The following is a 26271-nucleotide window of genomic DNA, read 5'->3' as shown; positions in this document are numbered from 1 at the left end:
AAATATTTTTTTGTTCATCCTCCAGAGAATAAACAAACACGTGAATACACGTATGTTTTTGTCAATTTGCAAGTTATGTCAGCCAGTGATTTATTCGTGTCATTACTTGGTTGACCTTTTTGAATCATCAAGAATGAACACCCTTACGGATCAGTTACACCTTCTTCATTTAAGCAGTGATCCCTTTATATCTCACCTTAGCAAAAATAAGTATAAAGCAAATGAAATAGACTTATCGGCAGATACTAAATCATTATTGTATATTGATACAGTAAGTAATGTAGCTGATGGGCATAATTTTAAATATTTTATACACTGTTATAGTATAATAAATCAAAACTTTAATGGTGAAAATCAAAATATATAATCAATAAATATAGTTTTGGCAGCTTTTGGGGGGAAATAAAACACTGCGCTGTCGGGTTTGTATATTATTACTTATTAGATAGGTCTGTATTATATTGGTGATAGGTATTTTATCCGTTTAAAAGAATCTAGCCATTTTTTTCCACTAAGAACCTTTTCCTTTTTTTCCCTCACCATTTGGCCATTTAATTATTTAAATGGGAGGTTTATTACATTGGTTATCAAAGCATTGCTTACATTATGATCGGACACGACAATTTCTATGATTTTATACCATTTTCGACACTTGCCCTTCCAATGCGTGGTGCACCTTTGACATCAAAGTTAACAAAACAGAATTGCCCGTCATTGGCGGTTACAGCCATAAATACTTCTCATTTTCAGTAACCCTGCTTGCGTTTTCCCCTCATTCGAAAAGAAATTGTAAGTATGGTGTATTTTCTCTTCTTTTTTTTTTATGTCCATCTTGTGATGCATGTGGGAACAATACTGAGTCAAACAAACATAAAACTGTCTAAAATTATTTTAAGCAGTAAATCTGATATTTTTAACATTTTCTAGCATGAACTGATCGCACTTATACAATTAATACTTATATACTTACGTCTCAAGAATTGTTTCAAGCCTTTCACTCTAATCCTCAGTTATGGTAATCCCCTGAATTTTTTAGATATACCTTTTTGTTTTTTTAAATGGTATTATAAAAAAGGAACTTTCATTTCTTTTGTAACTGTCATTATTATTTTATTCGTTTGTAGTGAACATCATTTCCTAACTAAATTATATTATATTAAAAACCTAGTTGAATATTTGTGTGTGTGGTTATAAAAGACCACTGAGGATTCGTTGTGGGTTTATAATTGTAAGTCCTTGTTGAACTCAGAAGAGATATTGGAGTAATTCTAGCATATGTCCTTGTTTATTTCCCTCTCTTCTCCTTTCCTTGTTACACCTAATTTTAGCTGTTTGACGGATTAAATAATTTAAAAAAAATTTCATAGATCTATTTTTTTTCAATAATAACTTTAATCAGGTTAAAGTAAAAATATTGATAAAGTCATAAATATTGATCAAAATTACGAAAAAATTTTTTACTTTTTTTTCAAACTGTTTCTTGGGAGTGTACATCAGGGAGCACTTCATACACTTCACCCGGTGACTCGTTTTTATATATGCAGATATTCAGACAGAGAGAAAGAGAAAAAAACTGGCAAAGAGACATTGCTTTATTAATATAGATGATTCCTAGGGGAAATTGATATCTAGGACATGAAATGTGAACACGGAAATATAAAACATTCAAAGTGTGTCTCCAATTTCTCGGGATAAACTTCCAAACTCAAAAATTATCCATTAGAATCTATCCAATAATAATGATAACAGCTTAGGAAAAGAAAAAACACTCTTCAGATTGTCATCTCAAAAATAAAAAATGGAGGGGCTCCAATATGCAACCGATTAGCATCACTGTTCATCATTTTAATATTAATAATAGTTGCACAATTATATATGTTATTGATAATAAATTGTATGTTGAAGAAAGGGAAGTGCACATCAACATGAAAAAATACATAAAATAACCAGGTCAGCAACATATCAAACTAAAATGATAGCCTTTTAGTATCATTTCCAATATAATGCCGAGTACTGGAAGTGAGACATGTATTATGCATTCTTCATTTATTTGGTAACCCCATCAAATATACAAATATTATTTATGTACAACGTGTCCCAGTGAATCCAGTGAATAAAAGTTAAAAGCTCGGCCTTGACTCCACTAATTGTTTAACTAAAATCTACACTTTATAAATTAAAATTTAGATGTATTATTTATAACACTTTTTTCCTATCATTTTTTTCAAGATGACAAATGGCTTCATTAGATAAAAATCTCTTACCATGTAAATCCTCTAAAATCGTATTAAATTGTTACATCTTAGAATCTCTTCTTATTTATTTATTAATTATCAAGTTTTTTATATCATTACATTCTCCAATGATCCTTTGAGATAATTACAACAATTTTTTATGACATCAATCTCATTCTGGTAAAGATATTTATTATAAATCCTTATTTGGTTTAAATGAACATCATTTGAAGTGCACTCTTCCTTTAATTTATAAAGACTGTTACCGGTTGGTCCCTTGAAATCTGAGCACTTACTAATTCAATAAATAGTGAAGGTTGAGTGACTGAAATTAATTCCTATTTCGATATATTAAAGTATTAAAACATATAAGCAATGTGTTACAAAACAGAACAAACCAGAGCTCTCTAGCTTACGTAGAAGTCACGAAAATAACATTTGAACGTGATCGACAAATTTCCATTCCCGCACTCCTAGCAGTTGGGATCTCCGGGACTACCGTCTAAGGTGTCAGCTAGTCCGTAACATTCAAGAGGAAGAAGGGCTTTGACACAAAAGGACAAACTAGACCCGGAGGAGTTAAAGAAAACAGTCCAAGTCAATCCTCTCAAGTCCATAAGGTCCCAAGCAAGAGATTTTGGGATTTCACACCAGAAGGTCCACAGAAATATCAATAAAATAAATAGATAGAACCTTGGTATTGTGGAGAGGACACTTGTGACGCAAACAATGAACCAACGTCATCTCTTCCTTTGCAAGAATCTTTCGAAAGAGTCTTTTTTTTTATTAGTTCTTTTTTTCTCTTTTTTGACACTTGTGGGCCCTAATGTCAATCCCCTCGACTACACCTTTTAGATCTGTAACGTCCGTCGTACAAACACCGAGGCTCTCAAAGCCACTGTCAGGCAGCACTGGGACGCTATGACAGAAAAATACATCCACAATGGGTGCCGGGCCTTCTGCCGCCGCCAGAAGCCATCATTGCCGCCAAGGATGGTTACTATAATGATAATTAGACCTCAGACACACATCTATTTATGGTATCAATTTTATTGAAATTATATCTTTAATTAATAAATTATATCTTGTTGAAGTTTAAAGGCCCAATGTATTTATCTTATATGGCTTCAATTCTATCCAATCTATAGGAAATAAATAAATCATTCAGTTTAGTCCAGTCTAGTCTTAGGACAAGTCCTTCGGATTCAAGGAATTTGTCAGTACTAGAAATGATTTAAAAAATAGATAATTAAGTTGACTGACGTCATCATGGATATAACTTTATAAGTTTTAGCACTAACTTGCAGACAACTTAACCGAATGAAGAAGAACTGACACAAGTCTATCTATAATATATTTTTTTCTTCTTTACTATGTATTATCATTTAATTAAAATAAGTAATTATCTTATATAGAGATAAGTTTTGCATCAATCACATACGTCATCCACTAGTCCCCGCTCTCTTTCTTCTTCTTTAAAACACACATGATCACTATGATCATGAGTAGTGATGAAAATTGTGTGTTTAATGGGTATGTTAAACAAACAACGAAAATCAACATGGTAACCCTGACAATTTTAGTAATTTTTTATAGGATATCAGCTATAATCAGCTGTCACAAGGAAGAACGGGAAGAAGGAAATAAACCAGGACATTGTCAAGAACTGCTCCAATGTCGATCCTCAAGCCTAATCTAAGTCTAACAAGGACTTTCAATTAATAATCCGCAACAAACCCTTAGGTTAATTCTCCGTCTTTTATGAGTCCGCACAAATGTTCCATCCCGTTTTGAATATCATTGAATCTATTTAAGGAAGGGTGTTCATTATTTAGAAATAAAATAATATTGAACACTGGTATGGAAAATTTAATTCTTTCTTCAGATTACCAATTCCAAAAAAACAGGCCGGCTAAGAAATTTACAGGATTTACATCACTGATCATCCTAGTTGGAAATAATATGATTTATAGTATACAAAAAAAAATGAATATGGTAACCCTGACAATTTGTGAGAAGACTTATGGCGTTTCATTAGATTAGTTATATGCAGCTGTGAGATTAAGGAAATAATCATGAGCACTGCTTAGGAAAAGAATGAAGGGGAAAGGCAAAAAAGAACGCGGATAAACATGATTGCGTATAGTTTTTAATTAACTTTATATATTTGTAGTACTTTGAGTAATCTCAAAAAAAAGATAATATCTTTCTTTTATCTCTTGGGATGATCGAATTTGTAATTAATTAAATTACAAATCTTTGTACGTACATATAATCATGATAACTTTTTAAAATAATCTCCCATAAACAACAAAGAACATTCTATAAAAATAAATTTGTTTCCTGAAGCTTCCGTCTGTTTCAAATTTAGAGGCTATTGTAAATCTATCAAATGATTTATTTTCGGAGTTAGCTTTATTATCTAATATAAACTTTTATGTTTTTTTGAAATGCTTTACGAATTAAACAAAAGAAAATCAAGGATAGGAAAAATAAAACTATTATTTTCTTTTGCAATCTCCGAAAATACTCTCCTGGGATATCCTGTGAGATTATTATATGTAGAATAGAAACTTCATTTCATAGTTGGAGTGAAATTAATATTGAAAAAGTTTTTTATAGAATAATTATTAGGAGGGAACATTGAAACAGTAATTCAGGGGTTACCCCAGGCCCAAAAGAGAATTTTTGTTCTGGCCCAGAAAAAATTATAATTCTGACAGTTTTTTAAAGAGTTGGGCATTAGAGCAGTTTGATTATCAACTTTTTTTGGAATTTTGAGCTCGAGCGGAAAAGTCGTCCTATGTATGAAAACTATCTACAAAAATTGCATAGAACAAATACGATATTTTTAGTAATTTTGTATAAAATAACTTTGATAGACATTTTTTAACTAATAATTTTTTTTATGAATTGTATTTGGGAACAGACAAAAATTAGTCAGTTAGGAATTTTTTTTCATCAGTGTATAACGTGCACCCTTTTACTACAATTTTTTCTTATGGTATTCTCTCTTTTTTCTCCATAGAGTAGCTTTAGAAAAACACTTTATGAATTTGTTTTATTGATTAGAGCAATTTTTATCATAATTGACGAAATAAAGAAATTATGTCTCCTTTCAAACTTTGAGCTGAATGTACTACCTAAAGATTATATATAATTAAAAATAATGTATTCTTTAGCAATTAAGTATTAACATACAATAGGTATTGATTGATGTTTAAAAATATGTAAGCACCAAATAATCCCTAAATGATTATAAAATAAAATACGTCTTGTTATTTAAATTGTATATATTGGCCTATTCCAAAATGATTGAAAAAGGTTCACTCCTAGGGAAAGGAAAAATGTAGGCAACAAAATTCTACCAGGATCGTTTGCTTATTAATTTTATGGTGTCAAAACATTCCATAGTTATTCAGAGACTATATACCTATTACCTACATACAACATTTGCACATGTTTCTCCATTCGTTGCTGAACACAGAGATACACAATTCCCGTTTGTACTTTTTTTATACGTTACAAACTGGGAAAAACAGTGTCTGAGGTCCACATCAACCTCACCATCGTTTGCTCTAATACCTGCTCTAGTCGTGCAACTATCTTTCAGTAGGATTCAGACGGCACTTTTAAGCCCAAGAAGGTGTCTCATCAGGACGTCCATGGGAGAGAAGGACACCAGCAGAGCTGTCAATACCAACCACATGTGGTTTTTAGAATCCTGACTGATGATCTACACTTCAAAAACTTCATCATCGAGTGGGTACTCCATTCTCTTTCCCAGGCTAACAAGGATAAGGGAGTGAAGTGGAGTAGGGCTCTGATTAGGATCTTAGAGGACAAGAGGAGGCAGTTTTTGGATTCCGTCCTGTTTGTACAGGACGAGTCCTGGTTCTTTTGCTGAAACATCTGCTCAGGGGTTACGATTTTGATAGCCATGACTATCAAAGGCGGTATTCAGTGGTTAATGAAGTTATAGAACGAAGAAGAGCTCTCTATACAGCTGTTGGATTTTTTTTTCCTTAGGACGATTTCAGATAAAAAAATTAACTTGTTATATTATTAAAAAATGTCAATCAAGATTATGTACTGCAAAATAACTAATAATGTTTTCTTACTATCTATATTTACTAAGGGTTCTTGTCTTTTTTCATAATTTGATCAAGATGTACGACCTAAATATGACTTTTTGATGCAATACAATTTTGCATTGTCATTTTCATACCGATTGACAAATTTTCCGCACTAGTCGCAAACCATATTTGAAAAAAAGATAAAAATCAAATTGCTCTAAATTGTGTAGTTGTAATTTATCTATTTAAAGATATTTTTTTTAAATACCAAACTCTGCCTACACTTTGTTTGATCACTCTCTATATAAAATAATTAATGAATCCTTACTATCTATCATTTCAGAGAGGTAGAGTTCCAATGTCTAATACATCTAAAACTACTCTGGATTGGTCTGCTTATGAAAGCCCTCCCATCTCTCCTATACTTTATGGATGCGCATGCGTTTATCTGAGCATCATTGGAGTCATCGGGATCCTTATCAACTCCTTTGTCATCTATGCATTTTCTCAAATTAAGAGGGTAAGCTCATATTCCCTTTCTATTTATAAGCAGGGTTGTCCAGATAAATTAGGAAAATCTGACAGAAGCATTGACAGACCCGAGTGGCCTTGTGAAGATCCATCTTTGTCATTATACAGGCAATGGACTTCCTCAGGGACTCCACATGCGAATGATACTTAGCATAAGCTTTATTGCCCAGAGATAGAAATCACATGGGTTCAGGTCCAGGCTGTTTGAAGTCCAAAAATCTAGACTAAAACATAACTCCATATTGCGGTCATAACATCCTGCACTTTTTCGGCCTTGTGGGCCGGTGCACTGTCTTATTGGAAGGTGTAATTTCTTCCTTAGGCTACTCCATCTATCCAGGGAATGTAAATTAAAAGTGTAGAACCCGTACAATGGAAAAGTTGGATATGCACGAGATAACCCGGGCTGCCAAAGCTTCCGACGCCATTTTGCCCAAGTTATCAAGAAAAGTGGATCTCATCATGAATAATTATTTGAATGCAATTAAATGTAACCCTCAAATAATAAATAAAAAAAAGGAAGTTTTTATACCATTTAGTTTGTACGTTCTAAGCCTATAAAGATTATCCAAATTCATCTGGACCACGTTGTACAGTACATAATATCTATGGCATTCATGTTTCATGTTGTGAGTATAAAAAGGTGGATTGTCTCTTTTATGGATTAGTCAGATTAATCATTGGGATTTGTATCCTAATGGCAAAGGATTTTGTTTTACTACCATAAACTGTAAGTCATTAAGTAAATTTATTTTTGAGGACTTTTTCATTTTACATTTGATGAAATACTCACAAGACATAATAAGACTTATAACCTTGGACATATAACTAGAGTTGTATAAAATATGACATGGAAAGCGTGCAAAGTTTTTTGTATTTTCAATCTGAACATGAATTTTTATTATTGAAGGCTGTTACCCTTGAGAAGGTAATTTGCTGACAAAAGACGCGGGAAAAAGATTATCACCCACGTGAAAAGAAACATCTTTATTTTGATCGGGAATATGGAATGCACCTGGGTGAGTTATTGCCCTCCACCTTGCCCAAGCAGAGGCTTTATGATTGACATGCCTGTTCCAACAATATAAAGTCTACTATATTTTGTATTACCCTTTCACAGGTTGCCAATTCCCTTGAAACCTCCACCCCCTCCATATATTTCAATAAATAAATTTCCTACACAATAAACAATAGGTATCTGTAAACGGGGAGGCCATATACTGAAGGTCATACACATACACGGTCAAGGAAAGGAATGTATCAATTAAAAGAAATTAAGTTCACTGTACAAGCAATTCTAGAAAAAACATAATAATTAAAATAGTTATATCAAGAATGAGCACTCAATAGAGTGGAAAACCTCCTTCTAAAATCAAATTGGGTTATGTGTGTTTAGTTCGATCAAAATCAATGAATAACTTTGGCCATAATCCTCGTGACTAACAAACAAACAAATCGAGGCAAAAACATAACTTCTGTTCAACTTCATTGGCAGGGGTAATAACAACTGAATTTCCAATTCCAGGATGGGTTTAATACGGTGGTAATTCCGTCAGACTTTTCTGATGAAATAAAAATTAGCTAATGATAAAACAGGCAAGATTGTGTAAGAAAAAAGGAAGGTCAACTATTTTCCAGAGAGTTGAGTCAACCCCTAATTATGAATGATTATGTTTACAGAATGGTATCCAGTAGATTATATATAAACATATGAATATAAATTAGTAGAAAAAGTTATTATTTAATTGATGAATACAAGAGAATTATTCATTGAAGGAATATCTCCATGTTCTAAAAATGGAGTTATTTAACCCTTTGTTCGTGAACTGGGATATTACACACCCCAAGATTTAAAAAAAGACTTATTATTCTTTTGAATCTACATTTTATAGCCAATACTTTTCTGTATGCTCCTGAAATATTCATTCAGATTATTTGGAATTATTTATTATTCTAGGTAATAGGCCTTGTTTATGATTGATTGGTAAATTTATACATTCGTGAGGTTAAATGAGTTTAATTATCTATTTTCCTGTAAAATCGTTCCTTTGTTTTTCTTAGAACAGATTTCCATCTCAGCATCATCAGCCTCAAAGAAAACAAATATATTGACAGAGGATGTGCTTGCATAGCTGGATGAAGGAATTAAGAAGACACCATGCGTAAGCTTAGCTATTGATGAGTCCACTGATAAATGTGATCATTCTCAGCTATTAATTTATGTAAGGTTCTTCAATAAGGAGACAAACTAATTTTGTCTCGACTTGTTAGGTACTCAAGAGGAGAGGAATTTATTTGGCCATAAAGGAGATATTAGTCAAAAGGTGAATAAAGCCGAACGAACTTATTGTAATAACCAGAGATGAAGCTCTAGGGAGAGAGAAAGGAACTGTGGGAAGGATAAAATATGACAATCCAGTGCTCATTTCTTACCATTGTTTAATTTATTAATCAGACTTGTGCTCCACCCTGTCAGATAAGTATGCTGACGTGATGAATAAAATGATATGAATGGTAATCTTTCTGTGGGCATCCTCTTCCCATCAGGGAATACCCAGGGAATTTCTGAGAGAGGTTGATGCAAATGCCGATGACCTCCTGTTGCATAACAACGCTCAGCAAAGGCAAGGTGTTGGAGCGCTTCTGTTTCATCTGAAGGGAAATTCCAGCATGCCTGGTACAGACAAAAAGCCAGAGGGCCAAACTATATTCTTTATTTTTTTACAAAATAAAAAGAAGATGGATATTGTGGCTTTTCTGGTTGATATACCTATACACAAGAATGAACTGAATTGAAGTTAAGGTGTTGGAGCGCTTCTGTTTCATCTGAAGGGAAATTTCAGCATTCCTGGTACAGACAAAAAGCCAGAGGGCCAAACAATATTCCTTATTTTTTTACTAAATGAAAAGAAGATGGATATTGTGGCTTTTCTGGTTGATATACCTATACACAAGAATGAACTTAATTGAAGTTATAGTGTAAGGACATTTTAGTTTGAGATCAAACGACATTTGTCCACTCTTTCCAGAAGAAACTTGGGTTTTTGATGGAAGACCTATATGTAGACTGTGCAAACTTCCCTACAGTTAGGGAACAATTAGATGTGAGAGGGTCCATAAAGGAAGTCACACAACACTTCAAGATAGCAATCTTCAGATTTGACTGGCAGGTCTTCAAGCAGATGCGTCGCTGAAAGAGCATTTTGAAAGAACTAATTCTGCTACTTTCTGGCTACAAATGACAGCTTATCTAGTTCTGAAAAAAAGTAGTCTTGTATATATTGATCATGCTTGGCTCTATGTTCGGCTGTTTCTAAACTAGTTAGTAGTTTTTGTGAGGATTTGTAGAAGGATGGCTGGGAAGTCGGAACTGGAGATGAGTAATGACTCGTGAAGGATGGGAAACGAATATGAATGATTTATGGATTTGAAATGACGTCATGTTAAATTTTTAGTAGTGAGTAAGAATGGAATCCGGATCCGTGGATATTATTTGTACCTTGGAAAAATAGAAGTAAATCCCGGCATTACTCTTCCTCTCTTTTATCGTCTTTCGCTACTCCATCCAACTTCTTCTAATCAATTTCGTCATCCTCTTTTCTCTTCCCTTCCTCTTTTTACAATTTAAATCTATGTAAACAATTAGCAAATTTGCTCATGTCTCCAGGATCACTTATTCTCCCCTTCTTCACGTTCAGCTCTTTTTTTTTTTAATGTTTTATATGACAACTTGAGGGAAGAGTTTCTAAACCGAAGGAATAGATTTTTACAGATTTTGGAATCCCAAAAATTCTTGGAAGGTCATTCGGATATTCCCCTAATAACAGAGATTCAAAAGTAACGAATGATAATATGAAAAATCAAGGGTAGTTATAGACTGGGATAGCCCCCGATTTTTTACCTTTTCAAGTGTAGTACCAAAAATAAACGAGATTAATAAAGTCAATAGTACTCAAATATCATCAAAAATTTATGAATAGCCAAATATGATACATTTGAGTAGTATTTTATATATATATATATTCCCTTAAATTAAGACCTTTTAATACAACGGAAGATATATTTCTGCATTATCAATGATTAAAAAAATGAATAACAAATATTAATCCTAATCAAAATATGGAATGATTTTTTTAAGATTTAAAAGGAGTTATAGAAAATATTCAAATAAAGTTGTTTGTTTTTTTCGGAAGACACAGAGAATTTAGTAGCATGTCTTCGTTGATATGATGTTCATTCTTTTTTCCGCTTCAGACTTGAACGAATTTCATCATTTACGTACCTTACAAAGTTCCTTGAATACTTTGCATGAAATCTTGCTCAATAAATCCTGGTACTAGTAACCAGATTCAAATTTTATCTATAAGTGAGGTTGACCTTTCATCGCTCTTAATTCTTTGGATCACCGCATAATTGAAAATATAATTAGCAGAGGAAGTGTTGAATTTTTTTTTTTTGGATTCAATCTCGGCTCTTCAAAATGCTACTTTGGAAGTTGTTTATGGTGTAAATTGACAAAAAGAGCAGATTCGAAGGGATAATAAGTCCTACTCTATTAATAAACTCACTTAAACTATTTTATCATCTTCTTCTTCGGTGGTATCTTGAATATTATTGACATCGAAGGAACTTTCTTTAATTAAAAGATTCTTGGAGTTGGAACAATAATTTTTTTAGAGACCGACCTTGCAATGAACACACCGATGTGGTTATGAGTAGCATTGAGATTGGTAAGCCCAATTTCGGTGTTACAGATGTTAAACACCAAATCTAAGCCTCATTCACATTCCAATCCATTGGTGTCTTCAAATATTCCAGACAACTCGGTTATTGGAACTTGGGTTGAAAAAGCACTGAAGTGAATTAAGTATCTGTAAGTATTCCATCTTTCTTAACTAAGTGCTTAAGACGATGAGTAGGTACAATGGAACCTTGAAAAAAAAACTTTGATGCTCAGATTTTCTTTTTATAATGATTCCTCTTTCTACCACAGGGAGTCAATTTTCACACTCACAAAATTGGAGAATATCTATATTTTGGGGTTTGATTGGAAGAACTTGAAATCCGCTGGGTAGAGAAATGTTCCCTTCTGAAATCAAGAAAAAGAAAGCGTGACTTTCAACGTGACGGTTCTTGAATCAAACAGTAATTCTAAACAAAAACAGAGATGGTCACCAGATTAATGAATTATCTTTCAATTAGGAGTGGACAGTCTCAAATGGAGGGATTTTTTCAACTTCGAAAAAAGCTTTAGATGTTGAATTTATCCTTTCTTTCTCAAAGCAAGAAGTTGAAGTGGCCGTAGATGATCTTCTTTATGTTGAAGAAGTTGATAAATAACTGGGTAAATTGGGATAATGGCAAGGAACATCATCTTCTTTTAAGTGAGGCTTCGATCCCATCTGGGATTTTCTTTATGTTTCTACTGGTAGTCCTATCCAATTATTCATAAGTGAAGTCATCGGGATGAAGCGAATATACTACTTTAACCTTTCTTGATGATCCTGATTGCATGAATCCACTTTTGTCTTCGAATAGGATTAGCCGGGAGCCGATGGGTTGAAACGTGAGGCGGAATTTTCTTCCTTGGTTGATCCAAAACACAACCAGATCCAACACAGGTGTTTGGCATGGTTAATAAATCACCTCAATGATTAGATAAGGTATATTTCAAAGAATCCAAATGGACGCCGCTTGAATTTTTTCTTCTTCTATATTTCATCCAATGTCCAGCAACAAACAAATAAAACAAAGCAATTATCATAACAAAAAAGACAAGTAGTACTGACATAAATGAAGGTATTAACACTTTCTACATTAGGATGACTAAAAAAATACAATTGGTTCCCTATCACCAATCTTAATGGTGTCTATAAGTGTTCTCTAAAAGTTTATTTCTCAAATGTGTCCACAGTCAGACGTCCTGATTCCCAACTACCATTAAATGCATTGTAATATTATATTTTATGCTGTCCATAATACTCCTAAATTTTTCCTTCATGGAAATCAACAAAAACTGTTTTATCAGACACAAAAGGTTCCTCCCCAAAGTTGATCTGTTACCCTTTTCCATTGGTCCGAACAAGAAAGTCCACGTTTTCTTCTCCAGACCTAATTTTGATAAAATTTTAGATGACAACTCCCTAAATATGTCTTGTGACCTGAAGTAAACATATGCAATTCGGTGTCAATTTCTCCACGTTCAAAGGTACAAAGCTGGTTTAATATGGAATTCCCGGTAAAATTTTTGCCAGCTAGTGTTCTGCTATTTATATACGTTTGCAAATTTCTACATGGGATATTCTTTATGCTCTTTAGTGAGGAAAAAATTGGCTTGAACTTTTTTTTCTCCTTCATCTTGTTCCAGTCTCCCACAATGAATTTTAAAGAGTGGACATTGTTCTATATTAGTTTTCTATTTCCCAATTTAAGATCGAATATCTCTTTCGCTGAATGCCGCTTGAATTTAATTAGAACTCACGTTATAGTCAACTTTTGAAGAGAAGAAGGAATATATCCTCAACTCGGACTATATTGGAAGAGTAAAGGAAAAATAGTGACTATTCTAGTTATATCGCCTTCCTTGTGATAAATGTTATGTCATCGGAAGAGGAAAAAGTAATAAGCCCTGTAACAATAAGAGGGCGAAAATAGCGTGGAATATACAAGGATCAATATGTCATAATCTGACGTGACCAAAAATATCAAAAAACAAGTCAAAAAGATGAAAGAGGGGCGATAAATCAAGAAAAAGAAAAAGATTAATGATGATCCTTTCTTTGAAAATTTGGGCTTGGAGTGAAGAGATAGTCAAGGAAATATAGTTTGAGGATTTATTATCACCCCTTAAGAATATAAGAAAATATTTGATGATTTTAAACTCAGTAGAGATGAAATAAAAAAATAAAATGAATTTAAAAGCGGGGTCGAGTATGTTGTTACTACAATAAAAAGTCCGTTAAAAATGATTATTAAATTTAAGCATATTTTTGCCATAACTAAAATAAACCAATAAGTTGGTTTGACAATATGAGGCTTAATGGGATTAAGAGAAATACAAACCCCCTACAATTTTATTCTAAATAATGGCTCTGAAACAAAAGTGAGGGTTCTTAAAGAGATCATGAGGAGATTTGAAGATTTGATTGGAGAAAAATAAAGAATCAACCATACAAGGGAGTCTGATGATGAAAACGAAAACAAGGTTTTTGAAAGTTTTAACAAATTACTGTCTGGAAAATTGAGAATAAACATTAGGTTAAATTAAAAACTCCCAGTAATACCTGTGAATGGTAGAAAAGTTGAATTATCTTCAAAAATGCAACATGTACGTTTAAAATACGAATACATTATAGATATGTGCACGCCTATAAAGGACACTTCATATTGGGAGTTTGAAAGAAGTTTCAAAGGAGAATTAGGACTTCCCATACCAATTAAAGGTATCACAGAAATGACGGATACCAACGAAACTATAGGGAGGAACGAGGAAAGTGAAATGAACGAAGAAGAAAAAGAAGAAACCATAAGAGGCAGTGGTAATAGACTTGACAAAGATTCTACCAAAGAAAAAGTAACCGTTGATTGTTGCTCGCCCATGATGATCAAATGGCAAAATGATTAGTATAGTTTGTTTATGCAAAAAAAGCTGGTGGAGTCCGAATATCAAAAAATAATCAATAAACCTTTTCATAGTAATGAGAAAATATACATTAATTAACATTTGCTGCCCAACCCGTATATCGCAAAAACTCGTTTTTACCTATTATATTCAGAAATTTGCTTTCGCTACGCACACATTTTCATATGTAGTACGTAAGTGGAAGCGAAGGAAATCCTACAAACTCATTGAATATGTTTATTGATTATGGTATATTACAAATTAACATATGAAAATTTGACTGAAATTGAAAATGGACATCTTTGATTTTCTTTTTTTATGTCAAATTATTGACATTAACCTTATGGGTAAAAACTCATTATGTTGGTTTATACAATATAATAAAACAAACAGAATAAATCAATTATAACTTAAATGTTTTTTTTAAGTAGACCGATACCTTCAAAAACATTCAAAATGCAGGGATTTAAGAATAGGATAGGTGGCGTTGAGGCACCAGAGAACAAAAAAGTCTTAAATTATGGATTTTTGAGTTTCTAAGTATCATTAAAATATGTGCCAAATTTGAAAAAAATCGAAGATCCTGGAGTTTTTGAGTGATTGATTTGGCTAGGAATGAACCTATGATGTAATTCCCTTTTCTTTTTTAACATGAGGTACAGCTGCACGTGCTTGTTGTTAAACATGAGTTCTTAACTCATATTGTATAATAGAGTTGTAGAAACTATGAGTTGAACTAAATGCTTGTGATACTTTTTTTTTTTTGTGGGCTTCTTTTATTAACTATTACAATTAATAATTAAATAAAATACCTATAGGAATTACATTATAATAATATGAATGAACATTATAATTTAAAATTAGACCTCCAGGGATAGACCAATTCATCTTTTTGTTCTTTTTTTATGTTTCAATTCAAAAGCATTTCAAAATTTAAGTAGAGTGTTGATTTAACGATATTGGAAGTAAAGTAAAAATTGAAATGAATTAACAAAAATATCGAAAGAATGAACACAAATATTAAGAAAGCGTTAAAAGTTATACTAAAAATTCCAGTTATAAAAATTTTCATAGAGACAATGATGATTTTTAAAAATATTAAAAAATGTTTTTAATTTTTCGTGTGACGTTCTGATTTAGAGGGTATGAAACTCACTTTAACTTTACATAGACTCTTGGTATTTTGATATTAGAAGCAACGAATCTTAATGTAGCATCTATTAAAATGCCTCTAAAATCTCCTACTCTGATTGGCTATCTCAAAGTGAGTTTTTGGCAATACATGCTTTGGAATTTAAAAGTATCCATCAAACAGTGCCTCAGTTTTTGGAAGCGAATTCCTTCTCACGTATAATCCAAAAAGAATAGTGGCTGATAGATAACTTGACTTTTTATTTATGAGACCTTCCATATTTACAGATACAAATAGTCGAAGTATTTCCAGACGGCTGACCGAGTTATACATTTTCCCACTATCTTTATACTGCTCATAGAAGGAGATAATTCCTGCCGAGATCTGTAACTGAGTCGTAAATTTTTGACCGTCTAAGATTCCACAAGTGGATCTTTGTAATCTTTTGATCCGGATTGGTGGGAGTTTTGTAATCTTATATATTCTTTGGCCACCTTAATTGTTTCGTCTTATGTATTTTGACCATATAAAGTTTCACCGGCCAAGGTGCAGAGACTTGGTTCTGCTTTGAGCTTCTTATTAATGGATATAGTAACTTCCCCTTTGACAAAATGATTGTCCGAGAAAGCGTCATGGACAGAGATTATATTTTTCTCCACCGGTTCCCACTCCAAAACTGCTGCATCATCTTGTTGTCTGAAGAAGTACTTCTAGAAATTTTTTGGTGGATGATGCCCCTTGTGGAATTCGAGTCGTTCACTGGGGAGAACCTCCCCACAGAATTCTTCCTTTTATAGAGAATGATTATGTTATATCACTAATATGATTGTTTGATAAATTTGTACGAAACAAAATCCACTTAAGACCTCCTTTTGAAGAGATATATCCTTTTCATTCAGTATCTCGAGAGATTTCAGTCATTTTTTCATACCGTTCTGATACATATACAGTTTTCTTCTTTAATATAGATGGCAAGCTCGATGCTATATGCGAATTACCTTTCATTAATACGACTACATTGTAATTTCAAATATCAAAAATGATTCTATAGATTATATACTAGAGATGGGACAATTAATCGGAATTTGGTGTTTTTTATGGAATCGGGATCGGGAAAGTAATATTTAATTTGCCATTCCGATTCTTATTTGTTACTGAAATTTAACTATTAAGGAATATTTACTTTTTTCTACTAACATAAAAAATTCAACTTTTTGTGAATAACTATGAATTTTTTAAATTTTTCTCAAAAAAATTTAATATTTCAATTTTTTTCCAAAAAAATATTAAATAAAAAACTAAATATAAAATATTTTTTTGAGAACAACATCAATATTCGAATTTTATTTCTAAAAAATTTAATATTTTGTGAACAGGTGTTGATTTTTTTAATTTTAAAAATAAAAAATTTAATTTTTAATATTTTATTTGAATTTTTTTTCCAAAAAAAAATTAATATTTCCCTAAAATATAATCTTTTGGACAACCCTTAATTTTCAACTGTTATTTAAATTTTTTAAGAATCGGAATCTATCATCTTTGTCAGCAAAATGGTCATTTGGTTATTTGTCCGTTCGTCAATATGGTATTTGGTAATATGGCTTTCGGAAAAGTGTTCTAGAACCGTATTTCTAGAAGAACTTCAAGGGTTATTCAGGGTCCTTCACTATTCCTTCAGAAAGTTGATCGTCAGTTTTGTTTAAGTTATTTCCATCAGTTATTTAGTATTGTTTATTATTGTGTCAATATCAAGCAGCTGATATTGACACAAGCATTTTAGGGGCGAACTCAATAAAGTTTGGGAACCCCTGCTACAAGCTACAGTACTTCTTGATCGCTGATTGGTTAGAATTTTCAAAATAAGGAGGAATAATTTATAACAGGGATAGATTTGTTGGCAACATATAGTATTTTTATATTTTTACACTCACCGAAATTTAGACCATATTCCCCATTATTTTGCCCATATCATATCAAATGTCAACCTCACAAAAAATTGAAAGTAAACATATATTGCTACAAAATTAAACCTTTTAGAAATAGATACTCTCTTGAAAAAGAACTACAAATCATTAATTATTATTAATGTGAATGGTCAAACATTATTGTATCATTTTAAGTCGTCAGAGTCTTTCATAACACACAAGTATATTCATTAGTTATACACCAGCCATATCCAACTTTGTCGTCGATTTTTGAAGCATTTGTATAATCGTTGAGAAATTTTGAACTAATTGTTCATCCTTACTTTTCTATTTCAAGTGAAATATTATAGCAATTTTTTTTCTTTCTCAGTAACCTCTATCGGTGCTTTAAAGGTATTTAAAATTGATTTCAAATATTCTTGTATCAGCCAAGTCCCTTCTTTAGTTTTATTTGTAGGGATCCAGGTTATGATAATGTCTCCTTGTATTCTCCTACGAGTTGCTAGTGTTCGTCGTTTTATGGTTGGGTGTAAAGGTTCAACATTGAGTAAGGCTTCCATAGCTTTAATTGATGTAGATATCATCACACTACAAAATAGTAGGCTGCAAATCTATTTATTCTTCTCAACCTCTCAATCTGGAACTGGAACGACATATGCCTTACTTATCCATTTAGCATATAGTAGTTTTAAACCTCACTGCGTCCCAATCCTTTTACGGGCAGAGAATAAAACCCTTTTAGACTTTTTGATAATGTAATCCAAATGTGCTTTCCAATTCAATCTTCTATCGATAACTACAACAAGTTCCTTGTACTAGCTTACCCATTCTATAATTGTTCCGTTTATATGTAATATGGGTGTATTCACTTTGTGAGACCAAGTACAGAACATTGCTTTCGTTTTATTTTGACTAAAATTAAGACAGTTTCTTCCACAGATCTTTTCATTTCATTCACTTGCTTTTGTATGATAGAACCCATAGTTGACATATCTATTCCAGTCATTATCACAGCTATATCATCCGCAAATCCAACTATCAATATTGGTCCTGGCTTGGGTTGAATTATATGCTGAATAGTACAGTTCCACACAAATGAGGATAAAATTCCTCCTTGCAGGACCTCCTTTTGTTGGAGTTAATGAGACTTTACATTCTTGTTGAGAACATTCAATCCGTATGTACAATCATCTATGCCAAACTTAAGATAACCTTATTCTGTAGCTTTAAATGGAAGATTATCAAAAGCTCCTTCTATGTCAAAAAACACTATTATGACATTTTTTGTCTTTTTTTACGAAGTACCACACTTTCAGCCTTATCTACCACTTTTTCCATCGCCAAATCTGTGGACTTTCCTTCTTAAAATCCTAATTGATTTATCATACAAACATTCAACTCCAGGGACACAATATGCCAATAAATTACTCTCTCAATTCCTTTTAATATGGTATTAGTTTGTGTGATTGATCTATAGGATTTTGAAATATCAGTTTTATCCGGCTTTGGTAGAAAAATTACCCGAGCATTACTCCAGATTTTTTTGCACCTACGAGAACCTAATTGATAATTTATACAACAAAGCAATTCTGTCATAATACTCATCTGCTCAATTTTGAAAAACTACATGGGTAAGTCCATCTGGTCTAGCCTTTTTAAAATTTTTAAACGATTTAAAAACACCCCGAATCAGAGAAACAGTCATATGATTTGTACATTTTGCGTTAGTGTTTTCAAGCAATACATTCAGGCTTCCTTCTTCATATGTTTCCTCTTACCCATGTATGATTGAGTCACCAAAAAGCCCTCTCACTAAATCATTTAAGCCATCCATTGCCGAAATTCCCCAATTCTTATTACTTAACATCCTCATACTCGTTCCAGAATGACCACTTTGTAGCTTTATTGTAGATGATATTGTTGTGTAAGAATCGAACTCCGTGCATCTCTCCCTCCAATCCTTCGTCTCTCCAGTTTGATTACCCCCCCCCCTCCCTATATTCTATTTTACATTTATAGTAGGCAACTCTATCGTTAATCCATTTGGTTTTTCTTACTCTTCGCTCAGCTCCTTTAGTTTCCTTTCTCAATCTTGCCAGTTCTTCCTTCCTCCATGGCGTAACCCGTTTATATTTTTTTGAACTTAGTAGTCCCAATTCATTTAGAACTTCGACGAGTGAATTCGTTATTTCGGTAGATAGAATTTCTATTACCTTCACATGTATCTTATTTTCCAATCCACTTGTAGCAACCTTTTTCAGTGGACGCAGCTTCTTATTATAATCTTGCCATTTGATTGACCTTAGATTCCTGCCTAATATGGACTCTGTTTCAATTTCAAATTTGAACATGAAATATTTATGGTCTGATATTAATTATTTTTCGGAAACACCCCACAAAGAAACATTGGGAAGCAAGTTCTCGTTGACGAAAGTTACATGTATAATCGAGGAAACTTTTCCTCCAACAAATGTAAACTCCTTTTCCCTCGTTGCAGATGTCCAATTCAATTGCTGCACACATCTCTTCCATTTGTTCTTTAATTTTGTATCAATTTTTCAAGCAATGGAAGGGCGCATTCTAACATTATATCCGCGTAATATGATACCACAACAATCCGCAGTTTTCTTCAGCTTCAATGTTATTCTCACCATATCCCCATTACAATAATCAACTCAGCTAACCGCCTTTAAACATTTCAAAACCCTACTGTTACGCTCGATCCTGTGGAACATTGATGTACAAAATTGTCATAACAAGGATCAAACGGCTATTTTTGTTAGTTGGTTCCGTAAGAAGTGCCTTTCTTATTCTAATTTCATCCATCATCTTACATATTTCGTAACCTGCCAGGGATCTTTTACCCATATTTATCTGTCCACAATTAAATCCAATGCCAATCTGTTTTTCCATATTATTCGCCTTTTTAATTCGTTTCTTCTCTCCTCTAATCGTGAATTGAATTTTTGCTTCAGTGAACTAATCTTCTCTTACCCATATTTATCTCAAAATCATCTGAATATAAATCGCTGTAATAATATTCCTTGGTCATATCAAGTAAATAGTTTGTTTCACATTCTGTATCATAATAAAATATATTTAAACTTGAATAACAATCACCGCAACCCTAGCTCTTTTGTACTTTGTGGGGCGTTTCTTTACTATTGGGTGGTAATCCTGTATCTGGGGATGATCATATAAAAAACAGACCAATCTCTTGGTCGTAATGTCAACATATAATCACTTATATATTTTATTTTTTTTTGTTTCTTAAGCTTTTCTAAGACACCTTCCTGTTTCCCCACAGCCGGGTTTTTTTCAAATCAATACCTGAAACCCAGATTCAATTTTCATTGAGTGTATCAGATTTATATTTAGTATCCTGGTTTTCTCCCGTAATATGTCTTCGTCTGGAGTTTTCATAATTTCCTCTGAGTTTTTTTTTTTCTTTATTCTTCTCCGTGCATTACTTCATCCATTTGAGAGTTTTATTCCTCGCCGATCCCATTTTATTCCCCAGCTATCATCTCGTTTGATTGATTAGTCGGAGTCTCTGTTACTAAGTCGTCTGCAGGTTTATTTATTTGGACTCTTTGGCTTGTAACTTCCTTTTCAGTTTCCATCTCCTTGTGTTGATTTGTAGATTCCTTAGTTGTTTCATTAAGATTATCTTGTCCGTCAAGACATGGAGAGTTGTTGAAATTGACCTCTTCCATGAAGATGATTGTTTGTCCGTTGGCTTGGTGGTGTAGCCACCTTTGGATCCACTGCGAATACGCCTTTGGTCCCTTAGTCAATTGCTTGCATTTGGTTCTACCATGTTTAAATTTAAAGCATTTAGAACATTGCTTGGTCACCCTAACAAACTCTAGTTGATAAATAACTCCATTTATAGGTAGAAAAGAAGGCACATTTTTGGGGGGTCCTATTGACATAACGTTTAAGGAGGAACTGGGCTGCCTTAAACGATGTGGATATTGTTGATATAACAAGGTGTTTTTCATGTCCTGGTCATCTATGGACTTTGGTTGCGCCACTTTAATACCTTCTACTTTTATGAATTGGGATAGATGGTCAGCCACCTCATCATAGGTCACTGACCCCCACACATTTTTTAGTTGTATATTGAATGCTTTATATAAACCCGAACTGTCCGAGAATTCCTGAAATTCAACTTGTGTTTTGAAATAATTATTTTTCTTATCCTTCAGATCAATAAACAAAAGAAATTGGATTTCCCCCCCCCCTGAATTCAGTTGTTGAGGCTTCATCAAAATTATTTCAGGTCTATACGGTGTCTCACATCTTACCTCCATTAAATTAAGGCCTAATGCATCCCTAGCATTGCAAGGAACATTGTCTAGACTCATTTGTTATATTGAGGCCCTTCTACTATTAATCGCTTCACAGACAAATTATTGAGCACTTCAACCAAATACTTCTGAATTTTGCATGTCCTTTCTGAAGAGGCATTATAATATTGTAAAGTCTAGTTTTGACTAATTCGAAATTAAAAGTCCTAACTGAACATGAACTTGAAGGGATAAAATAAGGTTGGGAGGTTGTAATACCTTTTCCTAATGTTAGTCTATAAATTTTTCAAAATTATATATATAATAATATCTTGGAATTGGGCCCTTTTGTTCGTGGGCTGAAGTAATTCCCTTTCCTACCTCCAAACTTGTGACAAAACTCCCTACTCAATAGGTTAATGTTACCTTCCAATAGCCAAGCATTTCTATAAGCATAGGGATTAGGGACGCTATTGAATAGAAATGGAAGGGCGTCGAGGCTGCCCCAAAAAGGGGACCCCATAAAAATTATAGTGTTAAAAAGGTTGGTGTAATATCGTTGAGTTGTAATATTCGGGCATGCAACTATTGATTTAAAAAAATCCATCTTATAGACTAACACACACCCCAGCCCAAGGCAGGTTAAATTCTTGCACATAAGCTTCTGTGAGCATCAAAGATCCCTTGTAATATCCTGTTATACAGTTCGGTTCACTAGATAACTTGATGCAAAAGTTCAAATGTCAGTTCAACATTACTTATATCCTAAAACTTCCATATCGCACGAATAATGATACAACATTTTTAACTTGTCCTCTAGTTAACCCATTAAATATGTAAATGTATTAGAATACACTCAAAGTATCAAGCTAATGAACTAACTTGTGTACGTGCATCCAACCTCGTCTCCAGAAGTAATATAACGGATCCACTTCGGCAAGATAATGTAATTTATACCATGGATACCTGCACTACATATTTTATTGACGGTTAAATCTCTCTCCAAATTAGAACTATCCAAGTATAAAGTATCGTAATGAGTCTCTCAGAGTTCGAGTCCCTTCACCCAAACTCATCTCCTTAAGAAATTATCAACACTTTGTGATCAAGCATAAATTTAAGTTTTGTATCCCCTAACAAGTGCTCACACCAATGTCATTAAGTCTAACAGAATGAACGCAACAATTCCACTTGAAGCAATGTCAATGAATGGAGTTAAATCTTGAAGTCATTTCGACAAATACCTTTTATTAAGGGAAATATATGAGAGGACAGCAGAAAAACCATTAGCCAATAGAATGCTCCACCTCTTCCAATGGTTTATTGCACAATGAAGACGCGATATATTCAAACTAATTAATCAATTAAGAACTCAAATTATTTCATTTATGAATTGTCTATTATAATATTAAATTAATTGATTAATAAAGCTATAAATTAAACAATATTTAATCAACGAATCTATGAAAAACTGATTTGTGCACTAAGGGAGTGGCAAATTGTAATTCATTAGTTCCTTAATCCTGTAAGAACTCAAAACCGTTTTGTATTCTTAAATAGTAATCGTGTTGTCCAGAGGCAAGATAGTTTTCTTCCTTCCTTATTAATAGGTTGAACCAAATCGAACATGAATCTTCCAAGTAAGTGAATGAAGCATTTCTCAAAAAAGAAAATAACATAGATTTTGTTTTGTAGAACGGTAAGCCAAAGATGTCTAAATGAAATCGTGGTGTAGTAATTAATATTGATAAATGAAACCAAAGAATGAAAAAGGCTATAAGATCTACATCATCTATCGGAATATAAATGATAACTCTTGATTGTGGAAGTGAATGAAGGATTTAGAGTTGGAAACAATTTATATTCATAATGTACCCAACATATAATCAGGATGATATTAATTTTGACTTGGAAGTGTCTCAATTAAATATAGAATTGTATTGGAAATGAGGATTTAACTTTCTAGATTTGACGATAGGAGCAAACAAGACACGATAATTATAGCACATCTTTGCAAAGTTGATTACTTCCCGAGGTTCCATGAGCTGAAGTGAAGCAACTTGGACTCCGAAAGACTCCATGCATACTTGGTATTGCAGAACTGGATCCGTTATATTTCTTCCCGAGACGGAGTTGGAAACTCAGTCATGATCCTTCATAAATTATATTAATACGACAAAAGGAGGAGGGAGATTGTCCTTTCTATAATTTATGAATGTACCGTTTGTCTGTTTCTCCCTCTATTCGTTCTCAGAAAATAATATGAGATCCTTCATCTCAGGGATTACCAAATAATCAGGAATTCCCCTGCCTACAAGAGTAGCTATGTTGTATTTTGAATTTTATCCACCCAAGAGATATATATTCAAACAGAATTTGCACTCCTATGTATATTTTTTTCCAACACTTTTTCTATTTCATGTTGTCTAAAATTGATAAACATGATTCAAATAAGGTCTGAAATTAAAGTCTTTAATCTGAAACTATTTTGAGCATTTTTTGATAGTATTTTTAAATCTGTAATCACCTCTGTATTCGATATTTTAATAAAAATATTTTGATACAAAACTTCTTACTAACACATTTATAAATGTGTTTATTTAAAAAAAATCTCAAATATAACGCATGATGTCTATATAAAATATATGACCATAAACACCTCTTCGATTTGTCCTACGATGCGAAACTTACCTTAGTTTTTTTGTTTTGTTTTTTTATAGTCATTATTTCAGAAGTAATTTGTGAGGGACCCTCCTTATAGAAAAATCCTAGTAAGTACACTGAAGACCCATACAAACGCCCATAAATGCTCTAAAAATGTCTCCTAATTACTAAAGAACTGATATAATAATATGTCTTCTCTATTTGCATTTGTGCAAAAATTGCATTTTTAACTAACTACAACATGGATATTAACGTATCAAATATTTTCAAATAAATATATTTTAGGTTAATCTGGGTAATTATTTATTCATTGCAGGGGTGAATTTACATAATAGTTTTACATTTTATATCAACTGTTATTAAGGGTATAAGATTAAGACTCCCTGATTTATTGCATGACTAAAGTGTTCAATCACTTTGGTGAGAGTCTAGTAATTTTTATGCCTATTCTTTTTTAATCAACTAGGTACGAAACCCCTTCAATTTATTAGTTCTAAATTTAATTGTGACGGAGTTTTTGGTCTCCTTATTTGGCATCCCTATTGACTTTTTATCTTCCTTTAATCGAGGATGGAAGTTTGGTCGGTTTTTTTGTCAAATCGTGGGATTTGTACTCACTTATTTAGGTAAGGTCTTCAAGTTATGTATATATATATATATGTTAATAATTCATTTTATGTAACGCTTTATTTGAAGGGGTTTAAAAGTGGATCCTTTTAAAAATACCTTTCTATGTTCCACAAACGTTCAACAAATTAAATTATAAATAAAGGTGGGGTTTTATGGTACTTTATATTCAATTTGATCTGTTGAACATTTTTGGGAAATGAAAGGGATTTATTCAATTCAATGATTTAAATTTAAAAGTTCAGATCTTACTGATCAACAATAAAAAAAGAATTTACTCTCATCATTTTTTCTTTAAATAGGAATTTGCTCTGTCTACACCCTCACGGTCCTTGCCTTCTTTCGCTGCTGCATCCTATTTATATCGAATTACTCTTTGTCCTTTAAACAAGCTATTCAAAGCATTGTCTTCATATGGGTCAGTACATTTTTGATTGCAGCCCCACCCCTCCTGGGATGGGGGGAATACACTCCAGAAAAATCTGGAATGAGGTAAGGTCCACAAAATATCGACAGGCTGCTTCATATCAGTAGGGATGGGCAAGACTTAGTTCTCTTTTAGTCATTCTTTACTAGATCATTTACATTTTGCTCTGCATGATAAATTCCTGCCTATTTTTGAAAAGCATAATAAAACATTTGTTTAAATACAATTAAACATTATTTTCCCTAGTTGAATGCTACTTAAATGGTTGAAAAGTGTAGAATTTATGGTCACCGGAATTTTACCCCCGGGAACTTTTACCCTCATATGTATATATTATAGCAAGCATGTATCTTTGCACTTGTCTTTCCGTGCTTAAAAAGGATCTTCCTTTACTTAAAATTCTTTGTAATTCATTTATATAGATAAAATAACATGAAATGAGGGCATCTTAATTCAGGTGCATTCATATTCAATTAATGTTGTTTCTTATTATGATGAAATCGAACCCCTTTTTTACCGGTGTAGTTTAGGTGGGAGAAAAGAGGACGACTTCAACTTATTAGGAATTTTGTGGCTCAAAATCTGTTTAAAAACTCCATAAACCAGTCTGGAAAACAGAGGCCACATCACTCTTGAAGGAATTATAACCACGACATCTTTACAAAATGAATGCAAAAATCCTTTACAATTGAATGCAAAAATCCTTTACAAATGACAGAGGGAGACCCATTTTAAACGTTAA

The 26271-nt window shown here is 32.8% G+C and overlaps 1 protein-coding gene across 1 annotated transcript in view; it reads left to right on the top strand.

Moving 5' to 3' along the window:
* The window catches only part of LOC121126496 (pinopsin-like), a 73142-nt gene that overhangs the window by 32266 nt on the left and 14605 nt on the right, over positions 1-26271 (top strand). The window contains exons 2-4 of the mRNA XM_040721819.2: positions 6654-6830; positions 24942-25101; positions 25405-25594. Coding sequence (XP_040577753.1) covers positions 6669-6830; positions 24942-25101; positions 25405-25594 — 512 coding nt within the window. The 5' untranslated portion in view covers positions 6654-6668. The remainder of the gene's footprint in view (positions 1-6653; positions 6831-24941; positions 25102-25404; positions 25595-26271) is intronic.

The sequence above is a fragment of the Lepeophtheirus salmonis genome, chromosome 11 (genome assembly GCF_016086655.4).
Source record: "Lepeophtheirus salmonis chromosome 11, UVic_Lsal_1.4, whole genome shotgun sequence".
NCBI lineage: Eukaryota > Metazoa > Arthropoda > Copepoda > Siphonostomatoida > Caligidae > Lepeophtheirus > Lepeophtheirus salmonis.
This window is presented reverse-complemented; position numbering and strand designations above follow the sequence as displayed.